General features: G+C 41.8%; 1 protein-coding gene across 2 annotated transcripts in view; it reads left to right on the top strand.

Moving 5' to 3' along the window:
• Positions 1-22,379, top strand: part of Rcan2 (regulator of calcineurin 2) — a 235,339-nt gene that overhangs the window by 15,425 nt on the left and 197,535 nt on the right. For both annotated transcript variants that reach the window (XM_057751776.1, XM_057751777.1), the window contains exon 2: positions 21,765-21,991. In XM_057751776.1, the coding sequence (XP_057607759.1) occupies positions 21,767-21,991 (225 nt within the window). In that variant the 5' untranslated portion in view covers positions 21,765-21,766. The remainder of the gene's footprint in view (positions 1-21,764; positions 21,992-22,379) is intronic.

The raw sequence follows: 22,379 nt of genomic DNA, 5'->3' as shown, positions 1-22,379 counted from the left end.
AACTCAATATCCGATAGCCACACTACGAGGCTCACAATTGCCTGTAACTCCAGCTCCAGGGGTCCGACACTCTCTTCTAACCTCCATGGGTACTGCACCCACATGATAAACACACAGAGACACACATAACTAAACCCGACAATTTCAGCAGTCGGGAGGCAGAGGCAGGTAGATCTCTATGAGTTCGAGACCAGCCTGGGCTGTAGAGCAAGTTCCAGGACAGCAAGAACTACACAGGAAAACCCTATCTCGAAAAACTGAAAAAAAAAAATTAGTCCCATAGATTTTATTAAAATAAAGAAATATCATTGAAATATAACTAAAAGAATAGTGAGTTATGTGCAGCAAAAGTCTTTTTCTATGTATGTGTATGTGGGTATATATGTATGTATATGTGCTTTTACTTAGGTGTGATGTGTGAGCAAATGTGTGGCTATGCAAACCTTTGCACACTTGTGGAGGCCAAAGGAGAACATTAACTGTCAAATGCTTTCTACCCTATGTCTTTGAAAGATAGTCTTTCAGTGAACCTGAGGCTAGGCTAGCAGCCAACAATCCCCAGTCTAACCCCTTTTATTACCGATATGAACAGTATGTCTGTTCAGCTGGTGCCATTTGTGATAAAAAATAATACTTAGCCGGCTCAGATATGTGTAAGATGCGATTCATCCCCTCATCCAGTCCCATGACCCTTGGGACCCCAACATTGCTTCTCTTCCATATCTGACAGATGGAGAAACTGAGGCACAACAGGCATTAACTGATTCCCTCAGGGCCTCTCAGCTGATTAGCAGGGCAACTGGAAGCTGTGACTTTTCACTTTATCTGATGTTGTTTTTGAAGAATGTTACACAAAAACATTACATGTGGGAATTTATAAAAACTAAAACTTAAGTCTTAAAGAAGTCATGAATTTTCCGCAAAGGGGGCCATTTTGTGCTTTTGGTTCCTGGTTTCTGATTTTTACTTTTCATTGTTAGTGGCACCCAACAGAGCCTGTGTACCTCTAAGGACCTGAGCTAGGAAATAAGGGGAGGGATCCGGAGATGCTTCTAAGCACACTGATGTAGCCAAGTTATGTGTGATGATGTCACACCTTCTGTAGCATATAGGTCTGTAAGGACCGTTCGTCAGCAAAGATGTTCAGAGCACACTGGGCAGGGGATGGGACATGTGCTCAACACTCGGCACAGTACAGGACACTTTGTCAACAGATGTGTGAGTTTTGTTCCTTATGTCAACCAATCCAGCACCAGCCATCTGGTTTGCAATTTGAAGGAGTGGTGTTACTGTTGAAGTCATTAACACAAGGCCTCATGGGTCTCAGACTCCTAAGACTGCCTCTTCCTTGACATGGACATAACAAGTCTGACCAGTTATCAAATGGGGACTCCCATGAACCCTTCCTTAGGTTTGGTTATTTGTTAGTGGAGTTCCTAAAATGTAAAAAAATTGTTTGCTTACTATTACCATTTAATTACAAAGGAAGGAGACAGAATCAGAGCCCAATTGAGAGCTGCACAAACTGATTCTGAGTTCTGGGAGTTCCTGTCTTTGTAGAGATGGAGTATGACTCCATTTGACTCATAGATGTGTTTGGCAAAATGGTGGGGCTCTAGACCCTCTCTCTCTCTCTCTCTCTCTCTCTCTCTCTCTCTCTCTCTCTCTCTCTCAGAATTTATCGTTCATATGTAAGTTACTACGTCATCAGCTATTGCAGATCAGCTTGACCCTCAGACTCTTTCCCCTCAACCTAGACGTTAAAGGCTGGGGCTGAAGATCCACACCCCTCTCCCACCACAGGTTGGGTCCCCTGGCAACCAGCTCTCATTCCGTGATTATTAGGAACTTTCTCACAATCTTCTTACCACTGAAAACCTGGGAGGGGCTTGTGAATACTAGAAGCTACTTCCACTCTTCTGGCCTGCTCAGGCTGGTTTAAGAACCCAGGATGGAAGATCAAATCTTTAAGCAAAGACACTCCAATTTTTTACTGTTTGAAGAGAAAAAGAAAAAGAAAAAATTTCCCAATAATTTCAGACTCTGAGAGCCAAAGATGCTGAACAAGACCGAAGTATGGTTTTTTTTTTTTTTGTTTTTTGTTTTTTTTTTTTATCTTTTTTTATCACACCATGATACCCAGACACTCCAGTCAGTGAGGGCTGGCGCCATGTTTGAGGTTCACCACCATGTCTTCCATGACCAAGCGTCTTGCAAGTAAGCATTCATTCATGATTTTCTAGATAGTGTCAATGACTGTGAGTAGCATTGCTTGTATTTTTGCTCATCCTCACTAGGTTTATTATTATTAATTATTTATTATTAATTATTTATTTCACTTTATAGATACCAATGTGCCCAAAATAGCCATTGGCATTTTTCTCATTGTTTTGAATTGGTTTGATGGAAAAGCAAAAATACCAGCATCTCTGTTTTAGCCTTGAGGCTGCCAGACTATCTCTGGCACCTTGAATAGCTGAGCCCGTTTTTATGAACTGCAATAATGGTGCTGTGTGCACATAAGGATGGATGGAGAGTCCGAGGGCCACAATAGCAACAAGATACAAAAGATATTCCTGTTTTCAGCACCACCCACCAGTGTGATGGTTCACCAAATACAACCCCATCTTGAGTCAAGGAGGAGTATGGTTTTCTTAGTGTCGGCTGTGCTTCAAGAGAAGCATTTGCAGAGGCTCTAGAAGGTTGTTAGTGGGTAAACGAGAAACACGTTTTAGGAATCAGAGAGATGGCTCAGTGGTTAAGAACCTGTTCCCAGCACTCACAAGGCAGCTCACAGACAGGTGTAACTCCACCTCCAGGGCGTCTAACACCCTTTTCTGGCCTCTATGGTCACTGCATGTACCGGATGCACAGACATACAAGCTGACTAAATTCCCATACATAAAACATTAACGAAAAATATAAAAAGAAACACATGTATATTTCAATGTGTATTTGTAAGAGTTGTACCATTTTCCCAAATGGCTCAAGAAATCCTCAAAAAATGTACAGCACTTTCTGAAGAACTTCCTGATTTAGAAGGGGATGAAAAGCGAGAGCGGAAGGAAGACAGACCATGTTCGCCTAGGGAAAACACCCTTGATGTTCCCCGCTGTGAACGCAATTGGGTGTTCCACTTGTCTTGCCAGTACTGTTGGAATGGAAGCCTTGCAGGGTGCCAGCCGCGACAGGGAGAAAGAGAATGCTCAGCATATGGGACGAGATGCAAAAGCGTCAACAAAAGGGTTCCCTTGGCCAAGAGTTGTAAATAACAACACAGGTGCAGATGGGATGCAGGAAGGAGGAACCAGGTAGCCATTCTAGAAGATGCTTCACCAGGTGGTGGTACCCATGGGGGGGCAGGTGGCCTGGAGTTGCATATAAAGCGGGGATTGTACTTTTCTCTAGTGTGAAACCCTGGTACTTTGAGGCAATAGAGCAGCAAAGGAAACAGGGAACCCTGTTAGAAAGATAATTAATTACTTTAGGGTGGTCTGGATTAAGATGGACAGACAAAATATAGCCTCTAAGATCTAGTTCTTCTTTATCCAGTAACTAGTGGAAGCAGATGCAAAGATCCACAGCTAAGCACTGGGCTAAACTCCTGGAGTCCAGTCATAGAGAGGGAGGAGCAATATTATGAGCAAAGGGACCAAGACCATGATGGGAATACCCACAGAAACAGTAGAATTGAGCTAGTGGGAGGTACTGACCCTGGATTGACAGCTGGGGAACCAGCATAAGTACAAACTAAGCCCTCTGAATGTGGGTGACAGTTGTGTGGCATGGGCAGTTTGTGGGGCCACTAGAAGTGGAATCAGTATTTATCCCTAGTGCATGATTTAACTCTTTGGAGCCCATTCTCTATGAAGGGATATGTTGTCAGCCTAGATACGGGGGGAGGGCCATGGTCCTGCCTCAAGTCATGTGACAGACATTGTTGACTCCCCATGGGAGGCCTCACCCTCTCTGAGGAGTGGATGGGGTGGGGTGGGGAGAAGGTGGGAGGATGGGAGGGAGAGGGAACTGGGATTGGCATGTAAAATAATACTGTTTTAAAAAGAAAAATAAAGAAAAACCTTTTAAAAAAAGACCTGGTTCTTAATCTTGAGCAGTTATTTAAGAACAGATAAGTCACTGAAGATATAGGTAGCTATTGGATAAACACACATAAGGAAGTTGTCGTAACTGGGTCTTACATGTCTCCCAGTGGCTCTATGTTGGCAGCTTGATCACTAGCCTTTGGTGTTGCTGGGAGGTGAAGAAACACTTCTTAGGTGAGGCCTGCTAGGTGTCACTGGTGTGTGCCCTCCACTCTGCTGTCAGGGTGCCATGAAATAGGCAGCTTTGTCCTGTGATATTTGACCTCCCGACAGGCCTGAAGGAGTGCCCTGTGTGAGGGCTGAAACTTGGATCAATGATAAACCTTCCTTTCTTTTAAGCCATTGCATCAGGGGTTTTGCCACCCTGAATGGCATTGAACATAGACTATGGAATGAGTGATGAGGATCTGCCAGGCTTTGGTCTAAATTCTCCACCGTGTTTGTCTCTTCTGAATCTCTCAATGGTCCTCCTTTTAGGGGTGGGAACTGAGGCAGTGAATGCAATTGACTTACCTAAAATGATAAAGTGAAATCACAGCAAGAGGATTCAGCTAGTGCCAGCTGCAGCTCTCAGTCCACCTCCTGATGGACCGGCAATGGAGGATGGAACCAGGATCGTTGAGTCTTGGTTTCCCTGATTTCAAACCTATTTAGTTTCTTCTAAAGAGCTCAGAAAGGGGTATTTTTTTTTTAGATGTTTTAAGGGGATAAAATGAAATTAAATTTAATTTCATTAAATCCATGAAACATCCCCTCTAAGACAGACCCATTGTGGCCCAACATGAAAACAAGTGTATAGAGCATGGCTACCTTATGGTCGCAGAGCTGGGAGATAGAGTCTGCTGCATTCAGAAGACAGACCAACTTCAAGCACATGATTCACCTCACAGACGCAGTCTCCCTCTGTACGCCTCTAGTGACAGGGAGGAAGAACCACTGTGGCATGTGGGGACCGATCATGAAGCTTCTTTGTTGAGAACTAAGATGTTCAGTATGAGTAACAGCCTCAGTCATTTCCTCTACTGTCCTTCTAGTATAAGCTAATAAATCACCAAAGAAGCATCATAAATGCAGTTTCCTTTTATCCATCTTGACCGGACCCTGAGATTAAAGCAACACAGCCGGGAAGGTTGAGACTGGAAAGTCAAAATCAGAATTCCTTAAGTGCCATTCAGTTCAGGAGTGTCAGGATGCCCTTCCGTTTGGAAGGTCTTGTTCGTCACTACAGAGGCTCTGTACGTGGGGAAGGTACAGCACTGCCCCCAGCACTGAGCAGACAGTCACAAGACAAGATGGGCACCAACGATAACCAAGTTAGTGTCCTGAGAGGAACAAAGAAAGTGGCTGTTAATGAGAGATCTCCTTGAGCACAGGCCGGACTCGGGGTAGAGGATAAAGGCAGTGTCTATAGATGTGGCCCATTTGATAGAGGAGGTTGGGGAGGGCAAGTTAGAGCCTTGAGGGAGGCTTGTGTAGGATGCTTGTTCTAGTTGGCTTTCTGTTGCTGTAAAATGAAAACATTCTGACCAAAGGCAACTTAGAGGATCAAACAGTTTATTTGGCATTGACTTTCAGATCATAGTCAATCACTGAAGGAAGTCAGGGCAGGAACTCAAGCGGGAGTCACATGGAAATGCCTCTTGTTGGCTTCCTTTCTGGCTTGAGCTCTGGCATGTGTAACTATATTTCTTTGATGTGGGATTCCCCTCTGTATGCTGTGAATACCATTGGTTAATAAAGGAAACTGCCTTGGCCTGTTGATAGGGCAGAATTTAGGTAGGTGGAGAAAACTAAACTGAATGCTGGGAGAAAGGAGGCAGAGTCAGAGAGAAGCCATGTAGCTCACCCGGAGACAGACACTGAAACTTTACCCAGTAAGTCACAGCCACGTGGTGATACACAGATTAATGGACATGGGTCAAGTTAATATGTAAGAGTTAGCCAATAAGAAGCTATAGCTAATGGTGCAAGAAGTAATTTAAATAATATAGTTTCTGTGTGATTATTTCAGGTCTGAGCTGCCAGGCAGCCGGGAAACAAACAAGCGGCCTCCTAACAACATTTCTTACATAAATGTTGTTTATTTATAAAAAGACCCCCTGGCGGGGGATGATGACACCCACAGTGGACTGGGCCCTCTCACATCAATTAGAAATCAAGACAGTGTCTCACGGACAAGCTCAAGGGACATGTACATGAGGCCATTCTTCAATGGAGCTTGTGACAAGGTGACTAAGAATTAACCAGGACAGTGTTCAAGGCTGCACGGGTGGCTCTAAGTTTGATGCAGATAAAAACCTTAGCGACTGTTACCGCTGTTCTTTCTATTGATGGGGTTGGTGCTGAGACCCAGGGTTCTTCCTCAACCCCGGTGAGGCAGTGGGTGTGTCTAGACAGGAAGACCATCATCTTGGGCTGTCCAGTTTGCTGGACTTAACAACAGTTCCCATTTAATTTGATAGCTCCTCAGAAATTATGGAAGATTTTGAATATGGCAAGGATAGGAACATTTACTTGTCTCGAAGAGGAAAATTATCCTGCCAGAGAGATATTTTCCTCTCTCCCCTTCCTCCTTCCTGTCAAGCTTTTGGCTTCCTAGTAGCTTTGTCAGAAGGAGAGCAACATGGGAGAGCAACTTGCCTCCTCAGTCCCCTAATCAGTTCCGGATCCCTTTCCAGCCCATAGGCAGCCATTTAGTCTGTGGTTCCTTTTTAAAAAAGACTTCCTTATTTTTATGTGCATATGTGGCCTAAGTGTTTGTACATGTACCAAGTTTGTACCTGTACATAGGTGCTTATGGAGGCCAGCAGAGGTTATTGGATCTCCTGGATGGAGTTGCAGGTGACTGTGAGCTGCCCGACATGGGTCCTGGGAATGGAACTCAGGTCCTCTGCAAAAGCATGCAGTAAGTCCTCTTAACCACTGAGCTATCTTTCCGGTCCCCATAATTCCCTTTTGGCTAAAATGCCTGGCCTCTGCTCTCTCTCTCTCTCTCTCTCTCTCTCTCTCTCTCTCTCTCTCTCTCTCTCTCTCTCTCTCTCTCTCACTGCTTTTTCTTTCCACTCCCTGTCTCCCTCCCCAGACCTCCACACCTTGTGTGAAGGTAGAAGGTGAAAGCTGACAGGATCAATTTTGCTTCAGTTACCATGGCAACCCTCGCAGACTCCGCTGCTCACTTTTGAAGTGTCTTCCTCCTGTGAGAAGTTACCCCGCATATAATTACTTGCCTTGTGCCCAAGGATGCAGGCTCCAGGCTCCAAGTTTCCTCCACAGAATGACAGGGTCCCTAGCTACCTCCAAGTGTCTTCCACACCGACGACACAGATATTCACTACCTCAGAGCCACCCACCCCTTCTTATTATTGGTTCTTAGGAAAAAAACTGTAGTCAGAGATGGTGAATCTCCAACTATATTAACAAGCCTTGGTTGGAACTGCTCACTTAGAAATGAGATCTTTAAGGTTTTTTGTTTTTTTTTTAAGTTCCACTGAAGCTAACCTAAGAAATTTTTACACTCTTACATATTTATAAAGACTGCTTGGACATCTCCTGCCTTTCCCATAGCACTGCGATAGTTAACCTACCTCCCCACCGACCTGCTCTACATCAGCATCCTCCTTGCCCTCTGATTTCCAGTTAGGTTTGATTACTGGAAGGAACTGGTAGGTGGTCAGAGTAAGAGAGCAAGGTGGGGGCAGATTCCCATGGGTTCTCACTGTGTCACTACCTAGAACTGACTGGATATCTCAGCGGAGGAACCGCCAGGAGCAAGCCCTGTGACCAAGACAGAATTTCTCTAGGCCTCACAGGTCCTCGCCTCTTCAGCTCTAGGGGTAGCAGCAACCCAGGCTTTTGCACTGTCGTGACTCCTTTCTGCACAGCCCATACCTGGGTTCTTGTAAAGACCATTTATAGCTCTTTACAAAGTACCCAGCTGTAACATGTCAGCCATTTCCTCGACCAACACAGTCCCTTCTGTTTGGGATGGGTGCTTCCATACTGCTTGTTTCTGTTTGATAGGTCTATGGTCTTTGTAGAAACAGGTTCATCTGGCCTTAAAGAACACCAACCAATAAGACTGGCACTTGGGACGCTGAGGCAGGAGGATGAAGCATTTAAAGCTAGCCTGGGAAACATATACCTTGTGTCAAAACAATAATAATGAGAAAGAAAAACATACCTCCATCCTCTCATGCTTCATCCAAAGATGAATTTCCTCTAAGGGATGCTGAGAGTAGAGAAATAGTCTTCCCCCAGGGCAGAGCACAGCAACCGGTACCCAACACCAAATGGTCAGCCTTGAAAACATGCGTACAGTAGCATTAGACAGGCCATACATGTATATGCATATACACTTGTGCATGTAACAACAATTAATTTCAAAAGGCCATGAATTTGGAAGGGAACAAGGGAAGGTATACGGGAGGGTTTGTAGGTGGAAAAGGGAATGGAGAAATGATGTACTTATATTATAATCTCAAAACAAGAACAAAAAAAGATACTTTATAACTAAAGTCATCATTACGTGTACGTAGCATCATTAAATAACGGTATGAAACTAATGTAATTAATGTAGCAATATCAATAACATGAGCCCATGACACTTATCAGATTGGTTTGAATAATCATAAAAATATTGACAAAATTTTAAAGAAATATGGAAATCATGGTTGGGATATTTTTGCACATACACATAACATTATTCAAACTGAGCAGATTGTATTTCCATATTTAGGGATGAAAACACACACATATGCATACATACATATCTCACAACAATTGATGAAAACAAGGTCTTGGGCCATAAATTTCAGAGAGCAAGGGAATCAGCACATGGGAGATTTGAGGGGGTTAAACAAAAGGAGACAATGATGTAATTATAAGTTAATTTCAAAAGGTATGGGAAAAAAAGGGAACATGAGGTTGTAAGGAGGAATGAGAGGGACCCTGGAGGGCTTGGGAGACAGAGAGTGGATATGGTAGAAATAAACTGTATTCATTGCAATCCAAAGAATAAATAAAAACATCATTTAAAATGATAATTTTCCTCCTTAAAGATGCATTTTCCCATTTAACTCTACTATAGTGGTCTTATCGTAAACACAACTTCTTATTGATGTTATCCAGGTAGGTTTGTGAAAATGGGGTACAAACCCCCTTTCTGTTTGTTCCAGGAGGTCCTGTTCCTCCCCTTTTCAATATATCCATTGAAAAGGACGTACAGATGTCTCAGTCTCCTGGGAGGCTATGTACAAAGACATTACTGCAAGCAGAGGCAAATCCCATTATTGTCCTAGTGCGCAGGACTAGGCGTGCGCCACCACCGCCCGGGAGGCAGAGGCAGGTGGATCTCTGGAAGTTCGAGGCTAGCCTGGTCTACAAGAGCTAGTTCCAGGACGGGCACCAAAGCTACAGAGAAACCTTGTCTCGAAACAAAACAAAACAAAACAAAAAAACCAAAAACAAACAAACAAACAAAAGAGCCAACTTGCTTGGCTTAAATGCTTCATAAACATTCCTAAGATGTTGTGCCATTGGGGGGATTGAATTATGTTATGGTTCAGTATGAGCTGGAGGGAGAACAGGAGCTCCAGGAGGCATCCGGAAGAGAGACATAGATAATAAAGGCCTTTGAAAACCATGAGTTAAAAACTTTATGTTCCCGACTCTTTCAGGACTGATCCCAACTGGTATCAAGAATAGCATGAGGTTCACACAGCTCAGTAGGTGTAAAAATTCTGCAGCTGAATTAAATAGGCTCCATTATATCTCAGAAGACTCTCTAATGGGTTTCTATGGAGGGCTGCCTAAGAACATCGCGTCTCCCCTCTGTGTCTCAGGATCCCAGCACAGCTTGTGGTTACTAATATTATACCTCAGTCTCTCTATAAGATGAGAAAAATGAACAAAAGTCCTATCTTACCATCCCAGAATATCTAGATATTAAAATATCAAAAGGGCAATTAAAAAGGATCCCCCGTAGGAGGCTGGTCCAGAAGTGAATCCTGAGGGTAGAGAGCTTACCTGTAAAACCGTTACTATGCATATAAGTGTCCCATCCAGCGAACTGACTTCCCATGTATCGTTACAGACTTTAAATATTTCATTTAAACTTGATTCTAGAGCTGAAAGGGTTATTTTAAGACATGCCAACATTTTGTAGAAGTTTCTATGCTTTAAAATTTTTAAGTGGACTCGTTTAACCTTATCAAGTTAAAAGGGGCTATCAGAGTTTCTTTTCTATTGCCCATTAAAGCAACATTACATTTTTAAAGTTTTCATTAATATTCAAGTAGAAGTTGTCATCATTTAGTTCCTGTAAACTGACAAATCTCCCGCAACCCAATTATCGGATCTTAAATCAAAATTGAACTTGAAGTCGGAGTGAATTATTCATCAATTGCTTCCAAATATCCTATCTCTTATTTACCCTCGTTAGCCATCCACAGCGGAGGATTAAGGCTTAGTTTCTCTTATCTATTGCAAGTGGCTTTACATTACTATTCTTCCACATTTTTATCTAATAAAAATACATTCAGACTAAATTGTTGACCACGCTCCAGTACATAATCCCCATCCATGCACACGCAGACAGCCCTGATGGATACTAAATAAAACAAAATGCTAATAAATATATGACAGCGGGGAAAACAGCTTCAGCAGACCAAAGGAATGGGATGGAAATTATCAAAGTCCATTACATGCATGCACAGAAAGGTGAAAGGGTTTTAAAACTTAAAACAAAGCTTAGGTTGGTTTCGTCTTCCTTGTTCATTTCTCTCCTTTCGTAGATCTTCATTTTAGCACCAAAAATGCTTGCTTTTTTAGTTGGAATCGGGCAGAAATATGGACAGGCTGTATTATGAGCATATAGACTAAAGGTTTTGTTTGTTGTTTCATTGGTTTTGTTTTGGTTTTGAGGCAGTCCTTTATAACCAGGAGCTGGCCTCAGCCTCACAACATAGCCTGCTTGGGATGACTTTGAAATCCGATCCTTCTGCCTCCACCTCCCATGTTCTGGAGAGTCCCACCATTCCTGACCAAATGCCTTTCCCAGATTTTTGCTTTTGTTTTGTGAGCTTAGCTGTCTGCTGTGCTAAGAGGGCAACCTTTTTTATTTTATTTTTGTTTCATTTGTCTTGGTTTAGAGACAGCATCTCATATGGCTGTTCAGACTGACCTGGCACTTACTATGTAGCTAAAGTTAGACTCAAAATCATGGCATTGCTTCTACATCAGCCTCTCAAGTGCCAGGATTACATGTGTCAGCCACCACACCCAGATCCAATGTAAGGATCATGATTAAAGGTGTGAGCCACCACACCCAGATCCAATGTAAGGATCATGATTATAGGTGTCAGCCACCACACCCAGATCCAATGTAAGGATCATGATTACAAATGTGAACCATCCCACCCAGATCCAATGTAAGGATCACAATAATAGGTGTAAACCCTCACACCCAGATCCAATGTAAGGATCATGACTACAGGTGTGAATCACCACACCCAGATCCAATGTAAGGTTCAGGATTACAGGTGTGAACTATCATATCCAGATCAAATGTAAGGTTTAAACCCTGCAAAAAAAAAAACTTTTGTTAAACGCTATAAGGTCCCCTTCTTTTTTATATTTAACTTTTTATTTATTTTTATTATTTTTTCAGATTATAACAAATTGTATCATTTTATTCCTCTTTTTCCTCCCTTTCCAATTTCACATATACCCACCTTGTTCTCTTTCAAATTAATATCTTCTTTTTGCTTTAATTTTTGGTGGTGGTGGGTTTTTTTGTGTGTATGTGTCTAAATACATAAATACAACCTGATCAGTCTGTATGTATATACATATATACATATATACCAGTAACATTGTATATATGTTACTTTTTATGACTGACCATTTGTTTTTGTGGTGGCCTGAAAGAAAATGACCCCCAAAGGAAGTGGCACTGTCAGGAGGTGTGACTTTGTTAGGGTAGGTGTGGTATTTTTGGAGAAAGTTTGTCAATGTGGGGGCAGGCTTTGAGGTCTCTTTTGCCTAAGCCTCCCTCAGTTGACACTGAGACCACTTCCTGTTGCCTTCTGATCAAGATGTAGCTAGGGCCATGTCTGCCTGCATGCCACCATGCTCCCCACTATGATGATAATGAACTGAAGGTCCCATTCTTAAGATACGTCTAACTCAAGGATAAAATACTCTGTTTTCTTGTATATTTTCTTCCTAAAAAGAGAAAATTACAAGATAAAAGGTAACATATTTACATTAAGTGCAGAGTCTTATTCCTTGGAGTCCCCCTTGACAACTATTAGATAGATTATACCTGCTAAGGGGGCTGGCTTCCTAAATACCACCAGGACCAAGGCCTAAAGCTAGGGTCCCCGGCTTTAATCACAGTTGTTCAAGAGCCTTGTGTTCCTGTAGTCATTCAAATCCTCCATGGTTTGCGTTTTACTCTCTTGGTGCTGTAGACAGAAACTCCTCATTCATTTCCTGGCTTCTCACACCCAAATAATGACACAGAAACTATATTAATTACAACACTGTTCAGCCTATTAGTTCACTTCTTATTGGCTAGCTCTTATATCTTAAATTAACCCATTTCTATTATTTTATATTTTACCATGAGGCTCCTGCTTTGTTACGTCTTGCTTCTTGGGAAGCTACATGGCATCTGCCTCCTCTGGCAGCTATATAGCGTCTTCTTGATTCTGCTTACTCTCTCTCTATATCTCTGTTCAGATTTCCTTCCTGGCTTCACTCTGTTAAGCCATTGGCTGAAACAACTTTATTCATCAACCAATAAAATCAACACATGCACAGAATGACATCCAAAATCATCTCCTCTTTTCTGTCTAAATAAAAAAGGTTTTAACTTTAACTTTATCAAACAAGAATTATAGTTACAATATAATAATGGCAAATTAAGGAAAATATCATCTACCATATCTTTGTGAGTCTAAAGTTTTTATCTAATTTATCTTTTATCATAACTAAAGAAAACTATGATTATCTGTTTTCAACTCTTCAAAGACCTCATAAGGATATACTATTACATAAGTAAACAGGAAGTGCATTGTAAGCATCTTCTAAAACTCCAGAATTGACAGAGTCATCTCTCTTCCTGGACTGTTATCCAAAGTTCTTCTGTAACATTGGGGCATCCATCTTCAGTGTACAGGCCCATAGTATCTGGCAGATTTTTCCATGAAGCAGGAAATTTGAATATCTGTTCTCTCTTGTAACGGCAAAGTTTATCAATTGCTTCTTCAGTGTTTTGCAGAATGTCTTGCAGTTTCTTCTGTGAAGTAGGAATCCCGAAGAACCATCCTGTCTTTTGAAAAGTTTAGCAATCACTTTTCTGTGGGTCCTGCATGTCCAGTTTATATAATATGCTATAATGCAGTTCAGGAAAGAGCAGTTTCTTTGCCCAAATGGCTAGCCTTGTCACATTGAAAACAAATTCCATAACAAGTTTCTTCAATGCCCATCAACCTCTCTGAAGTAATTGGTGCTGCCAGAAGCAGACATGTCTCACTGTCAAAAACAGTCTAAGTTCTTAAAACAGTTTAAATGCTATATTCTGTTTGTCTTTGAAATGCTTGAAGATTATCTATCTAATCGAAATATTTCTCTGTATATTTAGAAAATCTAACTAACATGACTACAAGTTTGACTATTATAAATGACTATATATTAATCTGTAATTTTAAATTATATATTACATTTTTAAATGAGCTGCACAAACATAATATCTTAAATAAAAGAAATACATATACACAATATAACAAAATCAATCTTAAATTTGTATGATTAGAACAAGATCCACACCAATGCAAAGTATTCATTTCTATATCCTATCTCCCTTTAAATATTAACAAACATTTATAAACAATCATTTTGGGAATTTGGGTGTTGTTTTCTCCAAACTGCTTCCTGGCGTTTGTTGGGTGAAGTGATTTTAGGATTCATGGAAACCTTTCTGGGGGCTCTTGTTCCATCAAAACCACACTAGCTTGGAAGGAATCCACACATTCTCATCTTACGTGGAAACAAAAGCAGAACCTCTTTTCCAAAGTAGCATATCCTTAGACCCAAATTTTGAAGTCAAGATACCTTTATGTTGGTTTAACTTAGCAGCCCCCAGAGTCAAATGTCTCTCTGTAGTAAAAAATATTTAAAGAAAACACAATAATATGCATAATCCAGACTCTGTATATTCCACCTTTATGTGGCTTATTTTTCTTTACTTCTTTAATCTATGGCTGTCTGTACTCTTTTGTATTACTTCATTACTTCTACTGTCTCTTTAAAGATATTTATTTTTTAAAACCATTTACTTCTTTTTATAACTGTCTATATTTATTTTTCTCTCTCTCCTGAGCCTACATACATTTTTTAAACACACTGTGCCTTGTTTAGGTTTTTTTTTTTTTTTTTTTTTGTGTCTGAATCTGTCCTATTGTGTATCTGAAATTCTGTTCTAACAAGGAACATTTTAAAATGGTAAGCCGTGTGGTCATGGCAGCCATGGATACTGGCTCCACCTCTCTCAGTCTTTTAACATGGCAGACGTAGTTCACTGCCAGCTCTGGGACTGTTGGGTAGGAGTCATCCACACCACCTCAACTCTGGGAAGTAGTTGGCCCATGCTGCTACCAAGTAACTTGCAGCACTCTGCCCACAAACATCATTGAAGTGCTTGGTCTCCTGTAACTAGCACAAACCAGGAAGCCTTCTTAAAGGAGTCTCACAGTTTTTGCTGCTACCAATGAGTCAGGAAGCCTTCTCTTAAAGGAATCATGCCCCTGTTTGCTAGAAGCAAATGCTTCTACCATGAAGTCATGCTTAACTCTCTCTCTCTCTCTCTCTCTCTCTCTCTCTATCTCTCTCTCTCTCTCTCTCTCTCTCTCTCTTTTTCTCTCTCTGTGTGTGTGTGTGTCTAGAATTCCTTCCCAAGCTCTCTTAGGTTTTTTGTAGATGTGGTTGCCCCAAGATTGTGTGCCATTTTGTAGGGTGGAGACTGCTCCCTCTCTTGTTCCTGGCCACCCAGACCCAAATAATCACACAGAAACTATATTAATTACAACACTGCTCAGCCTATTAGCTCAGGCTTCTTATTGGCTAGCTCTTATATCTTGAATTTACCCATTTCTATTATTTTATATTTTACCATGAGGCTCGTGGTTTGTTACCTCTTGCTTCTTGGGCAGTTACATGGCATCTGCCTCTTTTGGCAGCTACATGGTATCTCCTTGATGGTGCCATGCCCTGAATTCCGCTACTACTTTTAGAATCTGAAGGAAGTCATACTCTTACTCAGGACCTAGTCCCTTTGTTTCCATTTGCCATCTCTTCTCCTGCCACTCTCTCAGATAACTTGACTTTATTCCTTTCTCGTTGGTACTTCCTAATTGTCTTAGCATTTACTCCTGGCCATGGTGTTCTTTCCATACTAAAGGGACTCAGATGAGATGCAATTGTGTGTGTGTGTGTGTGTGTGTGTGAGAGAGAGAGAGAGAGAGAGAGAGGGGTGTGGGAGAGACAGAGAGAGACAGAGAGAGAGAGAGAGAGCTCAGTTGCTTATGGAGACCAGAACATCTCAATTGCATCCTCTGGAGCGAGAATAAAAGATGGTAGTTAGCTGCCCCAAACCAGGGCTGGGAACTGAACTCAGGTCCCCTCCAAGCATAATACATGTTCTTAGCTACATCTTTCTAGTCCTCCAGATGTACATAAACCTTAAAACAATAGATTGCATATGAAACTGCTAACTTAGTGATTTTGATTGATGTTAAATCCAGTTTTAGCATCTCTATGAATGTTTACAGTTTTGTTCTTCATTCTGTGGCTCCTCAACTGTTCCCAAGCATTTTCAATTAGCTCCACCATTCTATACCCAGCACAAGGCTGTATAGAGCTGAAGTCCCAAGGGACAATGCACACACTCCATTCTCATGGCATGGACCACCCATTATTAGGAAGTTGGAATTTCATGAAAGTAGTAACCGCATGACAGTAACGCCATCCAACAGAACTGGATGCTCTTCTTCTCATTGTACCATAGAAAGGTTTGTGCGGAATGAAGTCAGAGCATTGGAAAGCAATTCTTTGTGAAGAGATTGAGTAACGGTTCTGCCTGAAGTTTGTAAAAGGGAGGAAGGATTTATTCAAGTATGCATGCAGCAGGCATGTGTCCAGAAGCTACTGCTTTCTAGTTCCCTGTAAGGCTGGTATCTCTGTCAAGTGGCTTATTTAGAGTAAGGAGCATACTGTCTTTATCGCCAGTCTTTTCATGTTTAATTAATAAATGCAATTAAGTTGTTTGAAAAATCCTGCATGAATATTACTTTCACATGTCAGCAAGGAAATTAAATGATGCTTGATCCTCTGCATCCCAACTTATTTCCCCTGCATGGCAGTGAGTCCCATTCAACCATTATACGCTCATGGTCACTCACTTTGTAATAGTTAAATAAGCTTCATTTTGCTGTTATCGATGCCATGGGAGAGAGGCTTATTTTTTATTTTAATTACTTTTTCCTTCTCAACATCTTTCCCTTCTAAGAGGGCCTGACAGGATTCACACCAAATATTCAGAGTGTTGGTTCTCATTTTTTTCTTACGATGACTGATGTAGATGTAACCTTCAGGGACAGATGCTGGACTGTGAAATATGTTGACATATTTAACAGTTGTACATGAAAAACTGCCTCTCTCCGGCCGCTGGCATGCTGTTGATGAGCCTCAAAGTAATAATAAATATCTGTTATTTGCCTATTATTTGGGAAGCTTCAAGACACCTTCTCATAGACTTGTAAGATACACAAAGTGTCTCTGCATTTTTGCTGACAAGGAGACCTCAGCTCCCATTTGTAGCAAAGGATTGCCCCAAGGGATTCCTGGTTTTTGTTTTGTTTTTTAATTGATTCTTGAAAATGTGTGTTTTCTACTTCTAAGGAAGTTTTGAGCTTCTCCACTTCTCCCATGGGAGGCTTTATATTTTAATGGTGTCTCTTTTCCAGATCCACTGGTGGAAATGTCAAACAACAGAAGAATGCCTAAATAAATTATGAAGACCTAGACACTACAAGGCGATGTGGCTATTAAAATTAATGCTATTTTCCTAGCATGATTGTGCACACTGACAATCCTAGTACTTTGGAAGTGAGGCAGGAGGATTAGTATTTCAAGGACATCCTAAGCTATGTAATGAGTTGGAGTTTGACCTGAGCTACAATATGAGACCCTGTCTCAGAAAACCAAAGACTTAAAAAAACAAAACCTGATGAGTCATTCAATTGGCATTGCTAGTGTAGCATCCGTACAACTACATGTACTACAGTCCTGTAGCGCCTGTACTATGTATACTATGGTACTACACCTGTATCGCACCACCTGCTTTTCCAGATGGTTTGCGAGTTGGGCAAGGGACTGGAGACTGAAATACACACACACAGACAGAGACACGGATCATCCTTGAAACAAGAATGCCCCAAGAATGCCAACTTTATTGTGTTCCAGGGCAGCTTATATAGTGCCTTCCCTGACCAATGGCCACACCCTAGCTCTCGGGATCCTTCAGCTGCAAGCCAACAGAAACCACTCCTCTGCCATCAGGAACTGATGAGGGCCTTGTGCTCAGAGCAGCTGCAAGCACGAAAACAGGCTGCTCACTCCGGCAGGAAAAGGGTCATAGTTAAAAGACAGAGGAATAGGTTAACTCAGAAAACAGTTTCATCTTAAAATAAAGAAATAGAAAGCAAACATGCTGTCTAGAAACTTCTGGGTATTTAGAAATAAACTTTCTGCTAAAAAATTTACAACTAGCTAAGGCAGCATTCTCACTTCCATGGCTGATTTCCCATCTTGTTAATTTAGTCAGTTTTCTGGCAGCAAGGATGTCAGGCCCAAAGTAAGGGGGTGTTCCTATCAGTAAATGTTTTTTTGAGTTCTTAAGTGTGTATGTGTGTGTGGTGTATGCATGCATGTGTACACACGTGTTCATGCTTGTCACACTGTTCTTGTGGATGTCAGAGATGAACTTCATGCTGTCCTCTATTCTCTCTGTTCACCTTTTCTTGGGTTCTGGAATTGAAGTCACACTGTCAGGCTTGCACAGCAAGCACTTCTTCCTACCAAGCGATCTTGCTGGTCTAACACAAATGTTTTCATAGAGATTTCACATGAAGAATAAGAACAAGTTTGTACAGGAAGAACACCCATTTGGATATTATGATTTGGTCAGCTTGAAGTCGTAAGATGCTAGCAGGTTCCAGGAGGAATATGCAGAGAGGCAGATGGACATACCAACCGTGGAGGGACAGTTCATGGAAAACTTAGTCCCAGTGAGGCATCATAGTTCTGTGTGAGGCAAAATAGACACGAGACGATGATCAAAGATCTAGTCAAAGGAAATCAGGCTTTCTTGCAAACTCCATCTTAGCTCTTATTGCTTCCTTGGGAGGATTTACCTGTTGGGTGCGCAGAATGAGCAAGGTCTCCCCACCTTCCAGATGAAGTGCCAGCGCCCACTGTGCAGAGTAGAACAAAGGCCCTGAGCTGCTTATAAGGTAGGCTCACACTGGAAAAGGAGAAAACAGTGCAGCTGGGCTGGGGTGCAGGCCTAGGGCACCTGGGCAGGACCTAGAGCCAGGTGGCAAGAACGAGAGGCAATCGGGAAAAGCTGAGCATGCGGTCCACGTTCTCCAGCAAGGGAACACTAGTTGGAAATGGGACTGGTTAGCTGTTTATCATTTAATAAAGGACAAAGGAGACCAGAGAGGACGAGACTCTTCTAATTTTCTAGAGAGTGGCAGAGAGAAGAGGTTTTTGCTCTTGAGTCACAAGAATAAGTAGACTCACTGAAGGCAAAATCTTTTGCCTTCTCCAGCTTATGAAGCGAGGCAGTGGTGGGAGAGAAGGCGAAATCAGGGTAATTAGGGTACTTCGTTGGAAGCCCTGCCTTCTGAAGCCATTCTCCATTCAAGTAGCGATGGTCGTTCACCAACAATGCATTGACTCTTTAAGTCTTTATTCAGAATAAGAAAATAATGTCGCATGCATGTCTACACAGCTTAGACAGAAGCACAAGCAGTTAGAGTAGATGGAAGGGCGTTCCGAGTGAGGATTAATATTGGCTTTATTTAAGTTAATTGTTCGACTATGGATTTTACTTCTGTTTAGGAAAGGAATAATTGAGTCTGTCTCGGAACTCATCCAACAACATTGTGGGATCAGTTTTGATTCAGCTGCAATGTCCCAGATAAGATGGACAGGCAGTATATTTCAGGCTGCTGGAGCCTTACGACTTTCAGTCTACTTATATATTTTTGATAAACACCACACTGCTTTGATGCTCTTAGCAATTATTTTTGCTATTAAAATAGTACTCTGATGGGATTAAGTAATAACTATTACATATATTATGCTAAACCATCTGGAATAACAATACAATAAATATAATCATTAAGGTGGAAAGTTTCCTTCATATTAATGTTTAGATATTTTCCTTTGAATTAAAAATATTCATTTTTATTTTTAGACTGTAGAACAACAGGTTATTTATAGCCTTAAAAGTATGTGATATTTTTATTTAAAATAAATATTTTGTCCCTTTTACAGCAACTAAGGCATTTATCACACAGCTAAAAACTTTATAATACAAATTCAAGTTCTGTACTATTTTGTATTTTGAATGGTATTTTCATTTACCACAGTTATAGTGACTAGTCATGAGGGTTATTTAATTTTACAAATTGTATTATGTTTTATTAATTCATTTTAATTGTGTGGTGATGATGGCGAATGGGCTTGTATCTGTTCCATAGCACACAAGGGGAGGTTAGCAGCCCACTTGAGGGACCTGGCTTTTCCCCCTCCATCATTTGGGTCTCAGGGATCAAACCCAGGACCACCAGGCTCAGCTGAAAGTACCTTTACTTGCTGAGCCATCTTGCTGGCCCCAGTTACTGATTTTTTTTTTTAACTTGCTGCTGGAGCGCCTTCCGCTCCTTCAGCCAATAGCTGCTGAAATACCAGCCCACTGGGGCGTGGTCTGTTTATCTTTAAAAAAGAGCGGCAAGCCTCAGCTTGCTCTCTTGGTTGCAGTGCTTGGTTCTGGCTCCTGCTCCAGCAACTATTGGCTGAAGGAACGGAAAATCCTCCCACAGTACCGTACTTCAGCGGCTATTGGCTGAAATTTACTTCTGTCTCAGATTTCATATATAATGCGGTGTTACCATCAAATGTTGCTTACCAAATTCCCATCAGTGTGTCTCTAGGAAAAATGACCATTACAAATGCTACCTCATCCCATAGTGTGTTTCATATTCAAAGGAAGTAGATGCACACAACTTGTATTTCACTAAACCTCATGGAGGCAGACTGAGCCTGCAGTAGCTACTTTCTCTCCTTTACTCCAAGAGGATATGCGCCCAGAGAAGGGCACTTACCATAGGGGATTCAATAGCCAGGTTAGAACTGTCAGTCAAACTGACAGTGGGCCAATGCTTCTTCCTTCCAGGCTGCTGTTCACTGAACTTTGAGTAGAAGAGACTATGGGCATAAACATCCAAAAGAAAAAAAAAAAGATGGCATCCTTGATATGTGGGAACAGTGATCAAATCCATGGAACCACATGCCAGTGTTAACATAGGGTAATACTTTGCAGTATGAAAATGATGATGCTAAGGGGTCAGGAAGCAGTGTTGAGATGAACTTTCTTGTGGTTGCTGGAACATTTGTATTTTATACATTGGTTCGGATAATACTGATTTTTCAAGATCTGGAGCTGGTTCACAGCGCCTTCCGGTCTTATAACGGGACACATGTGGCATGTATATGTGTTTCTCTACATGGGCTCACACATCTGTGCATGCTTCCATTGTGCATGAACTGTTAGATGGTGGAGTTGATGTAATGAAGACTCAGGGTATGAAGAAGGAAATAGTATTTCCTTGAATAGACATCTACCAGTTTTGATCTGCTCCATCCTTCCGGCGTAGGAAACGGAACTCTGGTGTCAGACTTCTTGGTTTTCAGTCTTAGCCTGGCAATTTACTATTAGCCTTATATAAGTTACTTAACCGATAAAATGGGAACAGTATTGATACCAGGCTCATGGGCCATTGTGGGAATTTAAAAAATATGTGTTAATGTGTGTTCTGGGGAGATAGCTTGCTCTGTAAGCACAATGACCTGAGTTTAGGTTTCCAGCACTCACGGAAAAAGGCAAGAGTGGAGGTCAGCATCTGTAGTCCGGATTAGGGGGAGGGGTTGGATAGCACGTGGATCCCTGATGCTCATTGGCTAGCCGGTTTTCCTGAATCAACAGCCTCCAGGGTCAGTAAAAGATCCTGTCTCAATAATAATAATAATAATAATAATAATAATAATAATAATAATAATAATAATATGGAGAGCAACTAAAGGAGACATCCAGTGTGACGTCTGGCCCGAACACGAAAGTGTGCATACACGCTTCTAGCAAATCGTTTACAACAACTCCTGGGACCCAGTAGGTAACAGCGATAGTGCCTATAGTCACAGGGAGTGTCCCTTTGAGTTAATTTAATGCCAAGCCGCCAGAACGGGGACTCTCAATTAAGAGATTTAAGGCTTTTGTTTCACTCAAACTCACTTCTGTCTTTGCCCTTTCAGGGATGAGGGGAGAATCCTACTTCATCGGAATGAGGAGCCTAGGGCAGCAGGCATCCATCCCTGAAGATGGGGGACTTTTCTTCCTCTGCTGCATAGACAGAGACTGGGCTGTCACTCAGTGCTTTGCAGAAGAGGCCTTTCAAGCAATCACCGACTTCAATGATCTCCCCAACTCACTGTTTGCCTGCAATGTCCACCAGTCCGTGTTTGAAGAAGAGGAGAGCAAGGTAAGAGACGCTCTCCCAAGCACGAGGAGGTTTGACCACGGCCTCCTTTCTCCTCCGGCGTCGGCCTTTTAGAAGTTAATAGATGTGTTTACTTGGCTCTGCTTTGGGCATTGGTCACCAGGATCAGAAAAGACTGGCTGGTGTAAGGTAACGAAGGAGGTGGAGGTTATCTGACTAAGTTGTGGCTGAGGTTGTATGGGACAGAATCCGGTCCTCGCTGGTTTGTAGGTCCAGATACCAGAAGTGCTATCCGAACTCTTGTAAGAGGTACTCGCAGGCTAGGAAGCAGATGGTTAAGCTCCTAAGAGTTTTCTTTCCTCCCATTCTGCCAAAATGTAATTGGGCTTCCTCTGGGCACTGCAAGGTCGTTTTAACCCTTCCTCTTCTG

The sequence above is a fragment of the Chionomys nivalis genome, chromosome 19, assembly GCF_950005125.1.
Source record: "Chionomys nivalis chromosome 19, mChiNiv1.1, whole genome shotgun sequence".
Classification (NCBI taxonomy): Eukaryota; Metazoa; Chordata; class Mammalia; order Rodentia; family Cricetidae; genus Chionomys; species Chionomys nivalis.
The sequence above is the reverse complement of the archived record's forward strand: the minus strand, read 5'-3'. Positions and strand labels throughout refer to the sequence as shown.